At 39.6% G+C, this 19,046-nt stretch overlaps 1 protein-coding gene across 6 annotated transcripts in view; it reads right to left on the reverse strand.

The window, feature by feature from the left end:
• The window catches only part of MAP7D3 (MAP7 domain containing 3), a 34,599-nt gene extending 17,142 nt beyond the window's left edge, over positions 1-17,457 (reverse strand). For 5 of the 6 annotated variants that reach the window (XM_058441785.1, XM_032757713.2, XM_032757716.2 and 2 more), the window contains exons 1-7: positions 17,296-17,457; positions 12,246-12,344; positions 12,068-12,151; positions 10,630-10,793; positions 7,168-7,285; positions 6,395-6,517; positions 2,241-2,333 (exon numbers count right to left, since the gene is read on the reverse strand). In XM_058441785.1, coding sequence (XP_058297768.1) covers positions 2,241-2,333; positions 6,395-6,517; positions 7,168-7,285; positions 10,630-10,793; positions 12,068-12,151; positions 12,246-12,344; positions 17,296-17,365 — 751 coding nt within the window. In that variant the 5' untranslated portion in view covers positions 17,366-17,457. The remainder of the gene's footprint in view (positions 1-2,240; positions 2,334-6,394; positions 6,518-7,167; positions 7,286-10,629; positions 10,794-12,067; positions 12,152-12,245; positions 12,345-17,295) is intronic. The other variant, XM_032757714.2, reaches the window with a different exon arrangement.
• Between the last annotated feature and the right edge of the window lie 1,589 nt (positions 17,458-19,046).

The raw sequence follows: 19,046 nt of genomic DNA on the forward strand, positions 1-19,046 counted from the left end.
AAGTCCACACAGCTCTGAAGATGTTTCATGTTAAGAACAATCTTCAGGTCTCTAAAAGCTGAAGGGTGGCTCTATGCTATTCTTCCATATTTTAGGGGAAAAAGGGAAGGTGGAGTAGGAAACTTTCTCCCTTGAAATGAGTGAAGGTTTTTTATATTTTTAAAACCCATAGAACTTTAAAACTTAACAAACACCTCCAAAGTTAGCTATCTCATCCTACAAATTACCTGTCTCCCATATAACTGCCCTATCATGTTAGAAGTCATAAAATAAATATGCAACATCAAATGCTGGGTAAAATCACTAATATGGTAACTACTGATTCAAACTATTTTGATGCCTAAATGCAACAAATTCAGTGATGAAGCCTGCTTTGAAATGCAAACACTTTAACACCTCCTGGCTTTCCACCATATGCCTGTTACCTGGAACATCTTTTCCAGGGCTGGATAATGAAGCAGCACTTCTGCTTCTGGCTAATGATGCTTTTGCTGGGCTGAACAGACAACTGACTAAATTATTCTCTTGAGAACTGATATATGAGCAATGAAATATATGATGAGAACAAATCCAAAGGATTCCATTGGAGGTCTCACAAACGCAAAGCAAGAAAGAGCAATGCAAACTGCTCTCAACAGCAGCTTTCCAGCAACACAAAACACTGAACACTGTCATCCGACTGGACTGCACTGTCAAGGAAGAGATCCTCAGAATAAAAGGAGAAAGGCCACAGCATACATACCAAAATAAGGAAAGAATCTAGGTAACATTTCAAACAGAGCCATTCCCCACCGTATGAAATTTATGGAGGAACTCACACTTGAGGAAAAAAGTTGCACATGGCAAAACAACTTTTACAAAGATTCCTACAGATAGACAGCACTGAAAATCATAATGGTCAAGTCCACTGCCAAAGGCTCCAAGGAAGTGAGTAAACACTTTTGTTAAAAGTAAATTTTGTTGAAAATATCTTGCTCCAATAAATCTTCATGTTCATAAAGATCCTTGTGTCAATGACATTTGTTCTAATAGGATTTGACCTGAATCAATTAAGTGGAGAGTCTTCTGTAAAGGAATGGTTTGGTATGAAACAAAAAGCAACAAATACACGTGAAAGGAAAATGCTAGGGAAAGGTGTTAAAAAGAAACTACTTGGCCGGGCGCGGTGGCTCACGCTTGTAATCCCAGCACTTTGGGAGGCCGAGGCGGGTGGATCACGAGGTCAGGAGATCGAGACCACGGTGAAACCCCGTCTCTACTAAAAATACAAAAAATTAGCCGGGCGTGGTGGCGGGCGCCTGTAGTCCCAGCTACTCGGAGAGGCTGAGGCAGGAGAATGGCGTGAACCCGGGAGGCGGAGCTTGCAGTGAGCCGAGATTGCGCCACTGCACTCCAGCCTGGGCGACAGAGCAAGATTCTGTCTCAAAAAAAAAAAAAAAAAAAGAAACTACTTTATGGCCAGGCGCAGTGGCTCACACCTGTAATCCTAGCACTTTAGGAGGCCGAGACGGGCGGATCATCTGAGGTCAGGAGTTCAAGACCAACCTGACCAACATGGCAAAACCCCATTTCTACTAAAAATACAAAAATTAGCCAGGCGTGGTGGCAGGCGCCTATAATCCCAGCTACTCGGGAAGCTGAGGCAGGAGAATTGCTTGAACCCGGGAGGCGGAGGTTGCAGTGAGCTGAGATGGCGCCAGTGCCCTCCAGCCTGGGCAACAGAGCAAGACTCTATTTCAAAAAAAAAAGAAAGAAAGAAAAGAAACTACTTTATTTATATAAAGAAGTACTTTAGTAATCACTGTGAAATTCTGTGAATAATCAGCAGTGAAAATATGCACAAAGGATATATGTGGGTAATGCTATGAAGCAAGGGCAAAGCTTTGAAGTTTGAAATGTGGCCGGGTATTTAAACTTCCAAATCCAAATTAATGAAATACTGGAAGTGAATCAAATCCTCCAGTACACTCCTATCTATACCAATATTCTGTGATTTATTTCCTCAGCTGCATTATCCACCCCTTGTCAGATGATGGCAGGAATTATATACTTACATACTTCATTTAAAGACAGATTTTTCTGGCTTTAGCCAAATAAGCGTGGCACCAAAGCACATTTTTTAGTTTAAGAAGGAATATTTTGGCTTCCAATTTTGGGAATGATTTTTCAAGCAATTCAATGTTGACATAAAATACCTCTTTTAAATCACTATTTAAAATTTGTATTTAGAAGTAACTAACCACGTGGCTTCCTTTCTGCTTGTTCTTTATCAGCAGACGAATGTAGGTTACTATCTCTTCTATTTAAAGATGAGCTTCTCTCGTCTGTTTTCCCTAGAGAGCAAGTACAAAAGGAATATTAGTTTTCATAAACTATTAATTATCTCAGGAGTGAGATACTCCTTTTTCAAACATTTTTTATGTTCTCTACCTTGCTTATAAGATTTAATTTCAAATATTATGCAGAGATTCTATATCCCCAAACTTAAAACAACTTTATTCTTTATCTGAAATGAAAAATAATTATTTAGAAAATGGTAAAAATTAAGAGGTAAAATATCTGATACTATCTGACATCAAAGTTCCCAAATTACAAACATACAACCCTTTAGACATGATGTCTAATACTTAAAAGTAATTTACACTTTAGTTATAACTAGTATTTTTGTTATATATGCATATATTTTAAGATATATACGTATACACACGTACACACATACACATATGTGCACACACCAGTATAAAATGAAGAAAACATGAAACTCCAATATCAATCATTTAGATAAAAAGATATTTGTTCTTAACGTAAAGAAAATGAATTATCTGAGTTATACATGTATCAACTTGTAGGCTCTAACAGACTGTCAGTGTTTTACCCTACGGAGCCATTCTTTTGATATCAGGTGTAAAGTTACCGATAGCTGTAGCATCTGATTTCTGCATCATGGCCAAATAATGGCTTTCAGAGGCTCAGGTCCTGGACCTTACAAGTTAAATAGTTATAACTAGTATTTTCAAAATAAAAATGAATATTAACAATTGGTATAGATGTCACGATTTAAGCAAACCAAGGAGAAATAATCTGCTTCCGTGTAGACACTTTCATTTCACTTGAGATATTCTTGCTCAGAATACTGAGAAATGGCTGTTTAAAAAATAATTTCTCTTTCGGGGATTTGTAAACTAAAGTACATGTTGACAACACAGTATCATCTGAAAATTCCTTGAATTAATAATGTGATTGAGCAGCATGAACCACAGAGGTGGTTCGATCATGTGATCAAGTCGGTATCCTTCATTAGCATACTGCAAAAAATGACAAAATGGTGTGAGCAGTTATTATGAATCAGCAATGAATAGAAAAAAATAGACTACTTGAATCAACCTAGATTTAAAATAGTTATTTAAAATATTACAGGTTAGATTATGAACTTCATTTGAGTTTAAAATGTTGATCTCTCTGGATTGACCAGGTTTCATTTCAAGTTAAAGGTAAGACATTGTCAATATGGATTTTATTTCCTAGAAATCATTAATTATAGCATTCATCATTTCAGAGTGGGCAACATACTGTACCTTTAAGCAAGTTATTTCACAAAGTGTCTTCCACACATACCTTCTTGTATTAAAAGCTAATAAAGAAATCATTTTAAAAGTTTTATTTGGAATTGCTCCTTCACAGTACAATTTAACTATTATCCTGAAGTCATAATCTGTCTCTTCTCTTTTTTTTTTTTTTATTATACTTTAAGTTTTAGGGTACATGTGCACAACGTGCAGGTTTGTTACATATGTAAACATGTGCCATGTTGGTGTGCTGCACCCATTAACTCATCATTTAACATTAGGTATATCTCCTAATGCTATCCCTCCCCACTTCCCCCACCCCACAACAGGCCCCGGTGTGTGATGTTCCCCTTCTTGTGTCCAAGTGTTCTCCTTGTTCAATTCCCACCTATGAGTGAGAACATGCGGTGTTTGGTTTTATGTCCCTGCGATAGTTTGCTGAGAATGATGGTTTCCAGCTTCATCCATGTCCCTACAAAGGACATGAACTCATCATTTTTTTACGGCTGCATAGTATTCCATGGGGTATATGTGCCACATTTTCTTAATCCAGTCTATCGTTGTTAGACATTTGGGTTGGTTCCAAGTCTTTGCTATTGTGAATAGTGCCGCAATAAACATACGTGTGCATGTGTCTTTATAGCAGCATGATTTATAATCCTTTGGGTATATACGCAGTAATGGGATGGCTGGGTCAAATGGTATTTCTAGTTCTAGATTCCTGAGGAATTGCCACACTGACTACATGTCTCATTAATAAGGCTTTTGCTCATTATATTAAATATGTAATAAATGTCTATGAAATAAATCTTTGCTAATTCCTGAAAGCAATTAGATAGTAAAACAGAGTCAATGCTTGTGGAACAATTAAGATATATTAAAATGAAAGTACATAAACATGGCATTGCAATTAATGTTATCTAATTTTTCTAAAGGATTTAGTTGGTGAATAATAAATTAATTTTACCATATTATAAGCAAGGTGCCAGAGAAAATCTTCCCATATTAATCTATGAACGAACCCAGACTATACATCAAAGTGCTTTGGGAAAGTACATTGAGGGTGGAGGCGGTAAGTGGATGAACTTTTCTCAGACCAATACAAGAGAAAATGTGATATACTCAGACTGACAATAAAATAAAAGACCTCTCAAGCTCATCATTGAAATTTTAGGAGTCCTAAAAGTACAAATAACATAATGTAAGTTGGAACAAAAATCCTTTCCCCCTAGAAATCCTTTCCAACATATTAAAAACTATATTGTTTTAGGCAAAAATGGAAATCTTTTCCATAAGGTTAACTACTGCTACAATTAATTATACTTTAAATTGTATCCAAAATATTTTGCTGTACTGGAATTTTATAGCAATCGGCATTGCTCAAAAATTGTCGATACCTAATAATGCAAAACAAACATTTTAAAATTCAAACTATAATTATGCCTTATTCAATTCACAAGGCACAAAAGCCATCTTTCCTCATCTTTTTTAATGGCTAAGTTTAAGGGTTATGATGTGAAATTTGTTCTCTTTTTCCTCTCAAGAACACTCCTCTTTTTCCTCTGGAAAGAAAAGGGATCTTTTTTTTTGGATTGATGGGTATGGTTGCCTAATCCATTTCAATTATCAATGAGAGGCACCATGTGCTACAAGCCAGACATGGTTATTGACACACACTTGGGTATAGATTTTTCTTTTAATAAGGAACACTAATTAAAAGGGCAAACACCAGAAACAAAAATATATTTGAATTATTCATAGTAGATAACATCACTGTATTTGAAACAACTCTGTATTGCCATTAGGAAGAGTTGTAAAGTGGAGCTTGGCAATACGTCTATCATTAAACATCATTATCACATTATTTGCTTTTGGGGGAAAACATTGACTTATAAATGAAAGGTAGAATTTAAAGATCATGATCCATCTATCAAATGACAAAAATATAAACCACAGAAAAGGATGTTAAGAGTAGAAATCACTGAATTTCTTGGAGTCTTAACTATAAAACAAGGAAGGCAATTATACTTCTCTGTCAATTTTCCAAGATAATTGTGAATAACAAATATGATATATGTAATGCAGATCAACCTGTCCACTGCTACATATATGCTATTACTTTTCTAAAATGAGGTAATATTCACAATACTTAATGGAAATTGAATAACTAGTCTAACCAGTCCATAGAAAACATAATTTCATTTATATGTTGGTAGAATATGAACTAATTTTCAAATAAATAATTATGCCACTTAATGGCAGTGTCTTTTGACCAAAATATGTTTCAGTTTCAGCCACTGAGGTCCAATAATCCCATCTCATATGATTAACACAAGCATCATGAAACAAGTATATTGATGAAAATACAAGGCCAGGCATGGTGGCTCACACCTGTAATCCCAGCACTTTGGGAGGCCGAGGCGGGTGGATCACTTGAGGTCAGGAGTTCGAGACCAGCCTGGCCAACATGGTGAAACCCCGTCTCTACCAAAAGTACAAAAGTTAGCTGGGCGTGGTGATCCATGTCTGTAATCCCAGCTACTTGGGAGGCTGAGGCACGAGAATCGCTTGAGCCCACAAGGCAGAGGTTGTAGTGAGCCAAGATCATGCCACTGCACTCCAGCCTGGGCAATAGAGTGAGACTCTGTCTCAAAAAAAAAAAAAAAAAAAGAAGTATGACTATCTCTCTCCCTCTGCTGTAAAATAACATGGGACTGTTCTGAAATAAACATAAATGTTCCACAATCTAAACAGGTGGTACTGTAAAAATATAAAGAACTTATTTCATTTAATAGAAATTCAGTAGAATACATGAAATAACTACTTACTTTTGGCAACGGAATTTTGAAGGCCTGCAGATGACAAAGGCATTTGTCTGATTAAAGCAGAAGTACCCTGTTCAAGTTTTTCAGTAGATGCAGATCGTTTATTGGCTGAGAAAAGACATAATTCTGTAATCATATTTCAAGGAGGAAAGCATCATTAACTGAAACAAAATGAGTTTTCATGATGTAGTTCTATGGAGCACAGACTTACATTACTCAAGTTCACAATATCACTGCCCGTCGATCCTTTTTTTTTAGTAGAGACAGGGCTTCACCATGTTGGCCAGGCAGGTCTTGAACTCTTGACCTCAAGTGATCTGCCCGCCTTGGCCTCTCAAAGTGCTGGGACTACAGGTGTGAGCCACGGCAACTGGCCAATCCTTCTAAACTATATAAATTTTACTTTTGTTTTCTGAAATTGTGTAGAATTATGTGCATATAAGAAAATTTACACTGAATCAATAGTAGACAAGGCAGACTTATTTTTAAAAATATGCATTTGATAAGCTGTGTAAAGCTTAGTCATTATTCAGCATTTTTCTGCTGATTATAAGTTTAAATAAGATTTTAGGTATATTGAGCTAAATAAAATCTACTATAACATTTCACCTGTTTCTTTTGCAATGGCATATGATACAAATTTAAATTTACTATGTACAGTATTTTTGTTTAGGATACAAACACTAAAATCTTGCTGTAAATGCAAGCTTCTACTCATAGCCAATATTTAAACAAGAACATAAACAAACTTAAAATTTAACAGGTGTATTAATTACCAGTTTTGCTCTCAGAATTCGCCATTGCAGAGCCTCCCCATGACCATCTTTTTTGCTGATAATCATCAGCAAGTCTCCTCCGTTCCAAAGTACGATAAAGAATGGCTGTAAATTTTTCCTATTTAAAATAAACGCCAACATATTTTTACATATTCATTATATTAGTATAATTTTGATCTGTGGTTTATAAAATAAACCATAACCAAATTTCTGTCTCAGGTAAAAGTTTAAAATAATTGGAGATATGTCTCAGCTATCAATCAATACCAGTGCTTCTCCTAAATAACTCATTTTTTTTTATCTTATGGACCTTGCATTAAGAAAATGACCATGCTTTCCTCTTTGTTTGTATCATTACGAAATTTAAAGCCAAATGTGTAGCCTCTTTCTAGCAACTGTACAAAGACTGACTGGTATACTTTTGTGTATGCTAATCATACCTTATGTTTTATTTGCCTACGTTAATTTTCCCCTCTGCTTGATTTCCCCAACCATTTATTTTATCATCTGGTGTGGTATGTATTTTTAAGTCACCTTAAATTCTTTGTGGAATGAGGCAGGGGAAAAATCAGCACACATATAAGTTAAATTTATACCAGAATCATCTATCATACTCACATTTGTAACAGCTAAAATTCTGGTGTTAACTAATAAAAATAAAGTTTCAAAAAAGATAATCAATATATTTGTCTTGACCTCAACTTTAACTGGTCAAGATAACAGCTATACAAAGTAAATGCCATGCTGCAGCAAAACAACTCCACTTCCAGAAATGAGCTCTTCTCTCAAATATTTCTCATCCTTGTACTGTGCCATACCATAAACTCAGGTAAGGAAATCAACTTTTAGGACCAGAGGTCTTCTATTTTTCCCTAACAACAACCATTTCATAGCAAACACCATCCTTACAAAGCCTCTACTGTTTCTACCAAGGGCAAAGATAAACGTACTAGGAAAACGGACAGGAGTCATATCTTCTGAGAAGAAAAGCAACTGCAATTTTTAAAATAAAGTTGATATAATGTGCAACATTTGAAAATTATATTTTCTAACAGAAAGGCAGTTGCTCTGAATTACTTAGAAACCCTGAAACTATAATAGAATAAAAACAAAGATTAACTTCGTATTATTAAACTATTTCTGATTCTATTCCCGTTTCCAAATGCATTACCTACTGTGCTCTCTTCCAGGTCCCTTCTCACATCGTGGCCACCCAGGGCTCACATGGAAGTTCCTATCCAATTTCATATACACCTCCTGTCCACACTCATCCCTCCTCAGCACCACTGAGTCTGGGTTGGTTTTTTTTTTCTGCTCTCCAGAATTCCTCTTTTGCTATATGTAGCCTACTTAGGGTGTCCCATGTCCCCTGTTGTGTCTGGGACTCCCCCGCATTAGCTATCTGGGGTTTTCTTTTGCCCCTTCTCCTGCCATGTCTGTGGCTCCCTTTCTGTCTGCAGTGTCATTTTGCTGCATTCTCTTCTCTTCTCTGTGTTCTCTCTGGCAGCTTCCTTTTTCTCTAAGATAGTCTTTATTTTTTGGTCTCAGTCCCTGTGACTTGTCTCTCTCCTCCATGGACTCCCACTTACTCTACACACAGTTTATATTTCACTTTCTTTGGTTCTTTACTTAGTTCTTGGTTCTTTCTTGGTTTATCTTTACTTAGTTCATTCTCTCTCTTTCTCTGGCCTTCATCTCTTCACCACAGATAAGTAAAATAAGAGAGATGGAAAGTGACAGAAATTCTGAATGAGAGTCTACCAAATACTAGAGCATGAAACAGAACATAAACAACCACAGAAAAGGGTTCAGAAAAAGAGAGATAGAGAGATAGTACACCATGGATGGGGAAGAAGTGGCACAAGAAGTGTCCTAGAATCAGGAAGCTCTCCAGATAGGGTGCAGGGCTGGAGAGGAAGCACGTACAAGAGCAAAGGTATGGATGAGGAGGGAGGAAACTGAGCGCCGCAGAGAAAGACAAGAGGAAGCTTCATGGGAGAAATGGAACCAAAGAGAACAGGAGAGAAAAAGAAATGCAAATATTAGAGTGACAGAAAACAAGAGAGGGAAATAAAAATACAACACACTGAGAGAATGGCAGGCAGAGGATATAAAGATGGGGAAAAACAGATAGAAGCTAAGACAAAGACAGAAGAAAATCAAGCTGCCTCAGGCAGAAAAAGGCCAGAGTCAGAGACCAAAAGACAGACTAAGGCTTATTTAGGGACACTTAAGAATCCCTGTAATGGGCTGGGCACAGTGGCTCACACCTGCAATCCCAGCACTTTGGGAGGCCAGGGAGGGTGGATCACGAGGTCAAGAGTTCAAGACCAGCCTGGCCAAGATAGTGAAACCCCATCTCTACTAAAAATACAAAAATTAACCAGGCGTGGTGGGGGGTGCCTGCAATCCCAGCTACTTGGGAGGCTGAGGCAGGAGAATTGCTTGAACCCGGGGGGCAGAGGTTGCAGTGAGCCAAGATCACGCCACTGCACTCCAGCCTGGGCGACAGAGTGACACTCTGTCTCAAAGAAAAAAAAAAAAAAATCCCTGGAATAAAGAGAAAGAGAGAATGCCAGGAAGATAGAGGACGGTGTCACAGCGACCATGCTAGATTCAGAAGGAGTCAAGCATGCTCCAAGTCAAGTAGTGAAATGACCTACAAGAGAAAAATTCGGTGTCAGAGAGAATCATACGGAATGAGACAGGTAGCCAGATGCCCAGTACCACAAAAGACAAACTGAAGAAAGACAAAAGTGAAAAAGAGAGGGCATAACAAAGCCACAGACTCATCCCAACAGAGTGCCAAAGACACCAAAAGACAATCCAGAAAGGAAAAGAGAGGGGCAGTGCTACAAAACAAGAGCAAGAATGCTGACTCTGAACCACACATACAGATGGGCCCTGTCAGGAAAGGGAATGTGAGGAACGAGGAACACGGAGACAGAGGGTGGAGAGGGAGAGAGTGTGAGTGTGCACCAGAGGGAGCCAGGGAAGCTGAAACGGAGAGCGAGTGCCCTGATTTGCCTGGGGAGTCACACTTTTAAAGGAGTTGTGAGAAATTCGTCAGATGAGGGAATGTCAGGGAGGGTCAGACAGTGGGGTCTGCCCTATTCTGTAGGCAATGAGACAACAGTGAATGCTTTTTGGTAGTAAACAGAGCCACTCAGAACCCCAGGCCACAGGTACCTCATGTGCCAAGTCCTGAAGATGGATGGGGCTTTGTTCCTGGATTTGGAAGGTTCCCCATTCCCTAGGCTAGTGGGTCTAAGCTCCTGGGATCTTATCAGGACATAGGTAAGAGCCTATATAATGCTGAGGGGAAGAGGAAGTGAAGAAGAAAGAGCTGGGATTGGTTCCCTTTCTACAGGGCCAGTAAGGCAGAGAAGGCCTGAGAAAACAATATTCCAGACTCAGGCAACACAGTTTATCCTCTCATGCACAGGCTGTAAAATTATGTACCTTTTGTGCTTCATCCTTCTGGTGTCTTTTTTCTTCTGCGGCTATTCTCCGTTGTTCTTCTTTCTCTTTTCGCTCCTTCAGCTTTCTCTGTCTTTCCTCCATCTGTTTTTCATATTGGAGCTTGGTCTTTCTTTCTTTTTCAAGTAGTTGTGTTTCTTTATTGGCTGAAATATTTCAAATACATTTTCAAGGTGTAAGAACCAAGAAAATATTTAGGTTTTCCACATTACACACACAGAAGGAAAAAGTTAACATATCTCATTCACTTTCTTAAAATAACACAACCTGTGCTAGTAACTAAAGATTATAAAAGTGAACAGAGGTAGCCACTGAAGAACCATTTTCACTGAGTATTCATCTAACTCTGGAGAACTGGATTGTCTATGCCAAATGACTCTCATCCTGTCCAAACTACAATTCCAAATTAAGAAAAAATATTTTCTTTCATGTGATATTTCTGCTGATTTGAGCTAAAGTCAAACCCTACCATATTAATATGCTGTACATTAAAATACTAATTTTTAAAAACCGCATGGCCAGGATATATGTTTTGTTCCCTTCTACTAGGAAACTTCTTTCAAAGTCCTCATCTATACAGACCATATTAAACATGCCAGTTTTACATTAATGGACTTAACCATATACCGTATCACAGGAGAGCAAAATTTTTCCTATATTCGAATTTTCCCTCACTAAATGCTTCTGAAGTGTGACTCTGTATAAATTAGGATCTAAAAGGATAATCTTTTTACAACTTGGTAACATGCTTTTCATCTTATCTATGTTAGGATTATTGGCAATTTATTTTCATTTTTAGAATAACTTTTACTGGCCAGGCGCAGTGGCTCACGCCTGTAATCCCAGCACTTTGGAAGGCCGAGGCGGGTGGATCACGAGGTCAGGAGATCGAGACCACCACCCGGGTTAACACGATGAAACCCTGTCTCTACCAAAAATACAAAAAATTAGCCGGGTGTGGTGGCGGGTGCCTGTAGTCCCAGCTACTCGGGAGGCCGAGGCAGGAAAATGGCATGAACCTGGGAGGCGAAGGTTGCAGTGAGCCAAGATCACGCCACCGAACTCTAGCCTGGGTGACAGAGTGAGACTCCACCTCAAAAAAAAAAAAAAAAAAAAAAAAAAAATCACTTTTACTGAAATCCCATTCTGATTGTTTTTACAAATATTGAAGAAATTTCCAGATCTTAGTTTTCAGAAAATCAAAGCTAAGATAAACTACTCCTTCAAAAATTAAACAATTTAATCAAAGAATTTTCATGGGCCTTCTTTACCTGATTTAGTAAAAGGATTTAATCCAAAATAGTACATAATATAAAAATTATACTCTATCATATAAACAAATTAGGAGGAGTAAGTTAAAAACACTTTGCAATATGTAACACAATTCATTCTGATTTTTGAAAAAAGGTCTAAAATATACCGTCTTGCTGTCTCCTTTTCTCCTCTCTGCGCTCTCTTGCTAATCTTTGTTTTATGTCATTTTTAAGCATGGATCCATCGATTACTAAAAAAAAAAAAATATAGTTAGATATTAATAGGATATCAAATTTTAAAGATATGACACTTTGACATCTATCAAAGCATCAGAGAAATTATACCTGGTTTAAATGTCGATCTTATATTTGAGGAATGGGTTGCAACACGATTAACCACACATTGCTTCCTCCTTTCCTTAGCAATCTCGTTTGCTGCAGCAACTAAAATACAGGGAGATAAAGGGATTAGATGTTAAGAATACGGATAGCTAACACAGGAGTCAGCAAACCACGGCCAATTGTATTTGATGATAAAGGATAGGATCACTTCTATAAATCATGACTGATTTCATCTGGGTCAACAACAAAGATATATTGAACACCTATGATCTTCAACAACACTTTAACAAAGAATTTAAAGTGTTTACTATGATGGGCCAGGGTATTTGTAGACATAAAGATAATTGAGTTGTTAGTGGCAGTGGCAGCATAAGCTTGTGGATGAGTAGGAGCCAATGATTAATAGATTTCAAAAATGTCTCAAACAAAACATTACACCAAGTGTTAGAAAAACTGAGCTGGCAAGGAATTGGAAAAATTAAGTTTCACCATAAATTGGAAATTCAGAAGATAACAGGTTAAGAATTTATGGATCTGAACCGGGAAGCAAAGTGTTAACAGTGAAATACTCAGTGAAAGATCAGGCCCAACCAATGTTAAGGAGTACATTTATAAATTACCTAAATTAGGGGCTTTCTATACTGATTGCACACTGGAATCACCTAACTCACTTTTAGAAAATCAGCAATGCCTGCCTGCCCACTCCCTACCACTAGTCTCTGGCTGTGGGGCCCAGGCATCTACAGTTGTTAAAAGCTCTATTCTGATGCATATTGAAGGTGGAGAAATAAATATTCTTTTAGAAGAAGTAATCTCCAAAGAGATGGATGGTATCATTCTAGGTAGATGTCAAGCAAACAAATATAAATTATACAAGGTGCAAACAAACGTGTAAACAGGCAGAAAAGTGATAAACTTCAATAAGGGTGAAGTGTAAGATTAGGAAAGCAAAGTATGAGGAAAAGTAAGAAAACTAAAATTCCAGGATGACACACATGAGTTATTACAGGGGAATCCCTGAACCCTTTAATTCCACATATGGCTATATCTAAAATGTCCCACAATACTGAGCATCTTCAGAAAGAGTATTGAAAATAACACTGAAAACTAACTCTGTTCTTTTGTAGAAAAGCACAGGAAGTAAGCCCCTGTGATGCTGCATACAAGTCTGGTTTCTATGTATTAAGAAAAATTTAACAGTTGAAGATGGGCAGTTAAAGTAACTGAGGGAATAGAGGGGCTGTCCTTGGACTTATAAAATGAATGAACTCTGAGGTGTTAATTGCTACTGAGGGAGTTATTTTACAGCATAACCTTGAAAATGACATCACAATTGCTGCCATAAGGATCACCATTTTTTTTTTTTTTTTTTTTACCCCAGAGGCCGAACAGCCCAGATAATATATGACCTAGCTTAATTTGAAGATTAGACTCTTCTCAGCTTCCTTAATAATTTAAGTACTGGCAATTCCATGGACCACAATTATTTTCTGAATTTGAGCACTAGTATATTAATAAAGATTCTTGGTCTACAGACACTCCTATATACCCACTTGCAACATTTTTATGTGAGCGCAGAGAAAACGATAAAGTACTTGCAGTATTGTTTTTACACATTCAGTTCTCCTGCTTAGAAGTCCCAAGGATAGTCTGTATTTGACACTATTTAGCTGATAATTTCTCTCAAAATCTACATTTTTGGCCCAGAGTGGTGGCTCATGCCTGTAATCCCAGCACTTTGGGAGGCCAAGGCAAGTGGATCACTTGAGGTCAGGAGTTTGGAACCAGCCTGGGTAACATGGCAAACCCCCATCTCTAAAAATACAAAAATTAGCTGGGTGTGGTGGCGCACGCCTGTAGTCTCAGCTACTCAGGAGGCTGAGCCCAAGAGTTTGAGGCTGCAGTGAGCCTTTAGCATCCCACTGCACTCCAGCCTGGGCGACCCTGTCTCAAAAAAAAGTATATTTTTACCAGGCTAATTAAAAATCTTATTAAACAGAAATAACCTTAGAAGTAGCTGTGGTGAGAATAATGAACCAAATCATATAAAGGTTAATGAGGTAGTAGTATCCAATCTGATTTTTAGACCTTTGTATCCAAATTCCTACTGGTAAGAAATACACTAACAGAAAGGACAGGGTTTAAAAATTATTTAAAATGTCCAGAAAATGGGATAACACCTTTATGTCTGGATATAATAAAGTCAACATTTTATTCAACTTCATTGAATGAAAGAATTACTTAACATGCATTTAAATGAATGAGGGAATTTACTTAATATTCAGTTAAAAGTAACAGCAAGGTATTTCTGTAGTCCTTATACTAATTCTAAATCCAAAATTAAAGTAAAAGTTATATTTTGCCTGGAGATTAAATAAGAAAATGTGTAGTTTATCACTAAAACTGAATTATGAATCTTAATCTGTATTTATGGAACTTTTCTAAAAACTTCCATAACACATATATCATTTCACCATTTACAAAGTTCATTGGTATTACTTCATGTAATTCTTATAACAATCCTATAAAGTGGACATAATTATTTTCCTCAATTTTTTTTTTATAGTTGAAAAAACTGAAGCTAAACATAACTTTCCCAATTCACACAGGTAGTAAGTGGTGAAGCCAGAACTTGATTTAACTGTAAATTTCAAAGCAACTTTATTTTGAAATATTAAGAAAAAATAACAGGAAAAGAAATCTGCCATCAGAGAACCATAAAAATCAGGCAGATTCACAGAATTCTGCCTCAAATAGCAAAAGCCAAAGTGATAGGGCTGAGACTTTCAGAAGATCTCCAAGTTCAAACCAAAGATAGCATGTCTTGAAGACAAAACTGGAGACAATTTTCTACCATTTAGAGCTGTCTACAATGGAATGGCTACTTGGAAAAATATTAAGCTCCTCATGAGAGTGCCCATTCAAGTGGCAGAAGTGCCCTAGGATTTTACAGCTGGGACTCTGGATGCCTGACAAGATCATCTTAAGGTTTCTCCAACTCCAAAATTCTATGATAATCTGGCTGTCAACCTCAGTAGCTTTTTCTGCATTGGTAGAAATTATTCTTTGAATAAGTTATTCTAAACTGAGAAACACTGGTGAATTTAGAAAAACAAGAAGGGAAAGGTGATAACGTCAGTGCCAAGTTTCTTATGCTTATCTGGTTGAAATAGTCAAAAAATTTTTTATTTTAAAACAATTCTGCATAAAAATGTAAACACATGTGTTTTGTTAAATATTTGGTATGCTACAACCTCAGCACAGTGCTATGCACAGAAAACATCACTCAACAAATATATATTTACACTTTATATGTAACACATATATATACATGTATCTATTGCATGCATACATAAATGTATAAATGTATTTTGACTGTGCTGTGCATTTATATGTTATGTATTCAAGACAGTTTTAACTCTTGCTGCCAGGCTGCCAGCAGAAGATGAAAACAATATTTTAGCAAAAACATCTGTTTCCTTGACCCCTTCAGGAAAATGCTGAGATCTAAAGGGCAGTTCTGGTCAAGTTGGTGCTCTGTGAAAAAAGTCTAACATGCGATATTTACAATTCCTAACATGAAGTGGGCAGCAAGCATTTAAACCAGCGTCCTAGGTTAAGACTTTTACATGGCTCTTAAGTTTTTGGTTTGAAATGCTGTGAATTCAAGTATCTGTCCCATATATAATTTAAAAACACTTTCCAACATCTGATATACAAATGCTTTTAGGGGTTTATCCGGTTCACAGCTTCTTCGCCATATTGGAGTAATGCTGGTTAATCTAAATCACTGAAATAAACCAGTGCCTGAGAGCCACAGGTACCAATAAGCAATACAATTTATTGGAGACTGTCTTTCTAGGTGAATCATAAGTTTAGACAGGAAGGAAGATTCTTTTCTCCCTAATGAATGGTGAAAGTGTATGTAGTATATGCTTCTGGCACAGTCTTTGGAGAGCTGATTCAAAGTCTTCTCAAGTAACATATAGCTTCCCAATCGTAAACAATCTAACTTTTTAATTGCAAATGCAAAAAAAAAAAAAAACCCCAAGAAATTCAATTGAAATTAATAAAATCGTTTTATTCGCGCTCATAGCAGAGGGAACTAGTCTAACAGGCTAAAAGCAACCTCCTGCAAGGAAGAAACCCTATCTCAGGTAGTGGAGCAGTCTCCTGGACCAAGCAATGCGCTGTCAAATTGTATAAGATTAACGGTTTTCGAGGAGGGAAAAACTTTTTGGCGATGGGACTAGTTGAGGAAAAGGCACTCTGAAGTGCTGATTCCCGTTCAGTTCAGCCTAGAGACTGCAAGATGTCCCACAGAAGATGACATCTTGTCGAAGTCATGTGCTACACCAGGCAAATCAGGAGATGCAAACAGCCAAGTTTCATCCCAACTTTTAAAGCAACTTTTAAGCATCCCCACCCTCACCCAGCTTCCTGCCTGTACCTTGACCGGGAGGGTGCAGGAGGTTAGCCTTTGGGAGAGGCAAGGACTGCGACAGTAAAAGCGCCTAAACTCGCCCACGACCCGGGCTGGGGGATAACTCAAACTTTCCGTGCCTGGAAAGGCTGCCTGGCCGCGGAGGCGGCGCCGGCGCGCCGAGTCCCTGCGGGCGCCCGCACATCCCAGGCAGCTGTGCGTTCGTTGGGGCGGTTAGGCGGGCGGCCGCCGCCCCCCAAGGGCAGACGGGGCTCGGGGCGGTCCGCGGGGTCCGGGTTCCAGCCGCCCCCGCCCCGCCCGTCGAAGCAGAGCCCGTGAGTTGCCTCGCGCCGCGTCCGCGGGGCTCAGACCGTTGGCAGCGGCAGTTCGACCGTTGGCGGCGGGATTCAGGCGGCTCGCGGCGTCGGCCGACCATTTCAACCCCCCGTCCCCGCCCCTGTCCCATCCCAGGGCACTGCGGCGGGGGTGAGGGGAGGACCAGATAGCACGAGGCGACTCCAGGGAAAAGTTTTGTGGCGCCCGCTGCGCCGCTCCGACGGCCCGGGGACTGCGGGAACCCTGCCTCCCACGCGGGCCCGAACCACCCCCGGGAGTCGCCCGCCCGCTCACCCATCCGTGCCCGCAGCTCTCTCAAGGATGGGCTGCCGCCAGCGCCAGCTGCGGCACCGTCCGCCATCATCGGAATCGGGACCGGAGGCGGTGGTTGCTCTCCGATACATTGCGCAGGCGTCGGCGCGGCCTCCGCTTGGGCCGAGGCCCGGCTGCCGGTAGGCGGGGCGGGGCGGGGCGGGGCGGGGCCCGAAGGGCCACCGCGCCTGCCTCGGACCTGCGAACCAGGCGAGATTGCCTCTTGCGTCCCACGTCCTGACCGGCTGGGCAGCGACTACCTGGTCTAAAGAAACCCTCTCCTAAGTTCCGTGCTCTGCCCCTACTGCATTGTGAGGACTAGCCAATCAGCACCCAGCTTGGCCCCCCAACATTCCTTTCTTCACCTTTACCTAGCAACACAGTAACATTCCTTCCTCATTCATTCATTCATTTCAAGAGCATTTACGGCGTGCCTCCTGGGTGCGCTTGTATCATGAGTTTACTAGTCCTTGAAACATTACACAAAGAAAGACCCAAGTTGGGGGAAAAGGCCCAGGGAGATGTTGGGAGTGGCAGAGTTGCTTTGAGGTGCTAGGGGCTCTATCATGAGTAAACTTCCCTAAACTGTTGCACAATAAATCATGATACATAGGTCTCAAAGTTGGGTGAAATATCTTTAAGATGTTTGTGAGTCTTTAAAGAGAGGCAGAGGACTTATTGGCATCAATCTCTCCGGATTTTGGGAGAGACTCTACCAGGTTACAGAATGTTTTTCCCATTCACAAGGAAAACCGTAATTGGCCTGAGTCTCCTTTAAGGGGCAGACCTCACTTCGTGGGCGCTTGCCCTTATGAGGTGGAGTCACCACTGTTGTGAGTGTGTGTGTAGTGACACAGTTGTAAGGATGCAGTTTATGGTTGGGGCCATTAAGTGTGGTGCAGGAGATCCCAAAATGGGGCAGGACCACTTGTGAGATGGGCACTTTGGCGAGCCCACTGAGTCCAAATGACATGGGAGCTCTAAAATGGAAGAAGCTAATAATAGCATATATTACATATGTTAGCAATGATAGCATATGTTACATATATTAATATATAATATATGTAAGATAATATGTAATATAGGGGCAGACACGGTGGTTCATGCTTGTAATCCTAGCATTTTGGGAGGCTGAGGTGGGTGGATCATTTGAGGTCAGGAGTTCGAGACTAGCCTGGCCAACATGGTGAAACTCCGACTCTACTAAAAATACAAAAATTAGCCAGGCATGGTGGTGGGCGCTTGTAATCCCAGCTACTCGGGAGGCTGAGGCAGGAGAATCGCTTGAACCCGGGAGGTGGAGTTTGCAGTGAGCCGTGATAGCGCCACTGCACTCCAGCCTGGGTGACAGAGCGAGACTCTGTCTCAAAAAAAAAAGAAAAAAAGAAAAAGAAAAAAAAGACATTATGTTGCACTTACAGTTTTAACAAAAATTAGAACGTGGTCAATAAGTGTTTGCGATGATGTAGATTAATACAAGTAGGGGGCTGGGCATGGTGGTTCACACCTGTAATGCCAGCCCCAGCACTTTGGGAGGCCCAGGCGGGTGGATAACCTGAAGTCAGGAGTTCAAGATCAGCCTGGCCAGCTTGGGGAAACCCCATCTCTAGTAAAAATACAAAAATTAGCTGGGCGTCTTGTTGGGCCCCTGTAATCCCAGCTACTCGGGACGCTGAGGCAGGAGAATTGCTTGAACCCGGGAGGTGGAGGTTGTAGTGAGCCGAGAGCTGCCA

Source organism: Hylobates moloch, unplaced genomic scaffold (assembly GCF_009828535.3).
Source record: "Hylobates moloch isolate HMO894 unplaced genomic scaffold, HMol_V3 SCAFFOLD_7, whole genome shotgun sequence".
In the NCBI taxonomy this organism is placed as follows: domain Eukaryota; kingdom Metazoa; phylum Chordata; class Mammalia; order Primates; family Hylobatidae; genus Hylobates; species Hylobates moloch.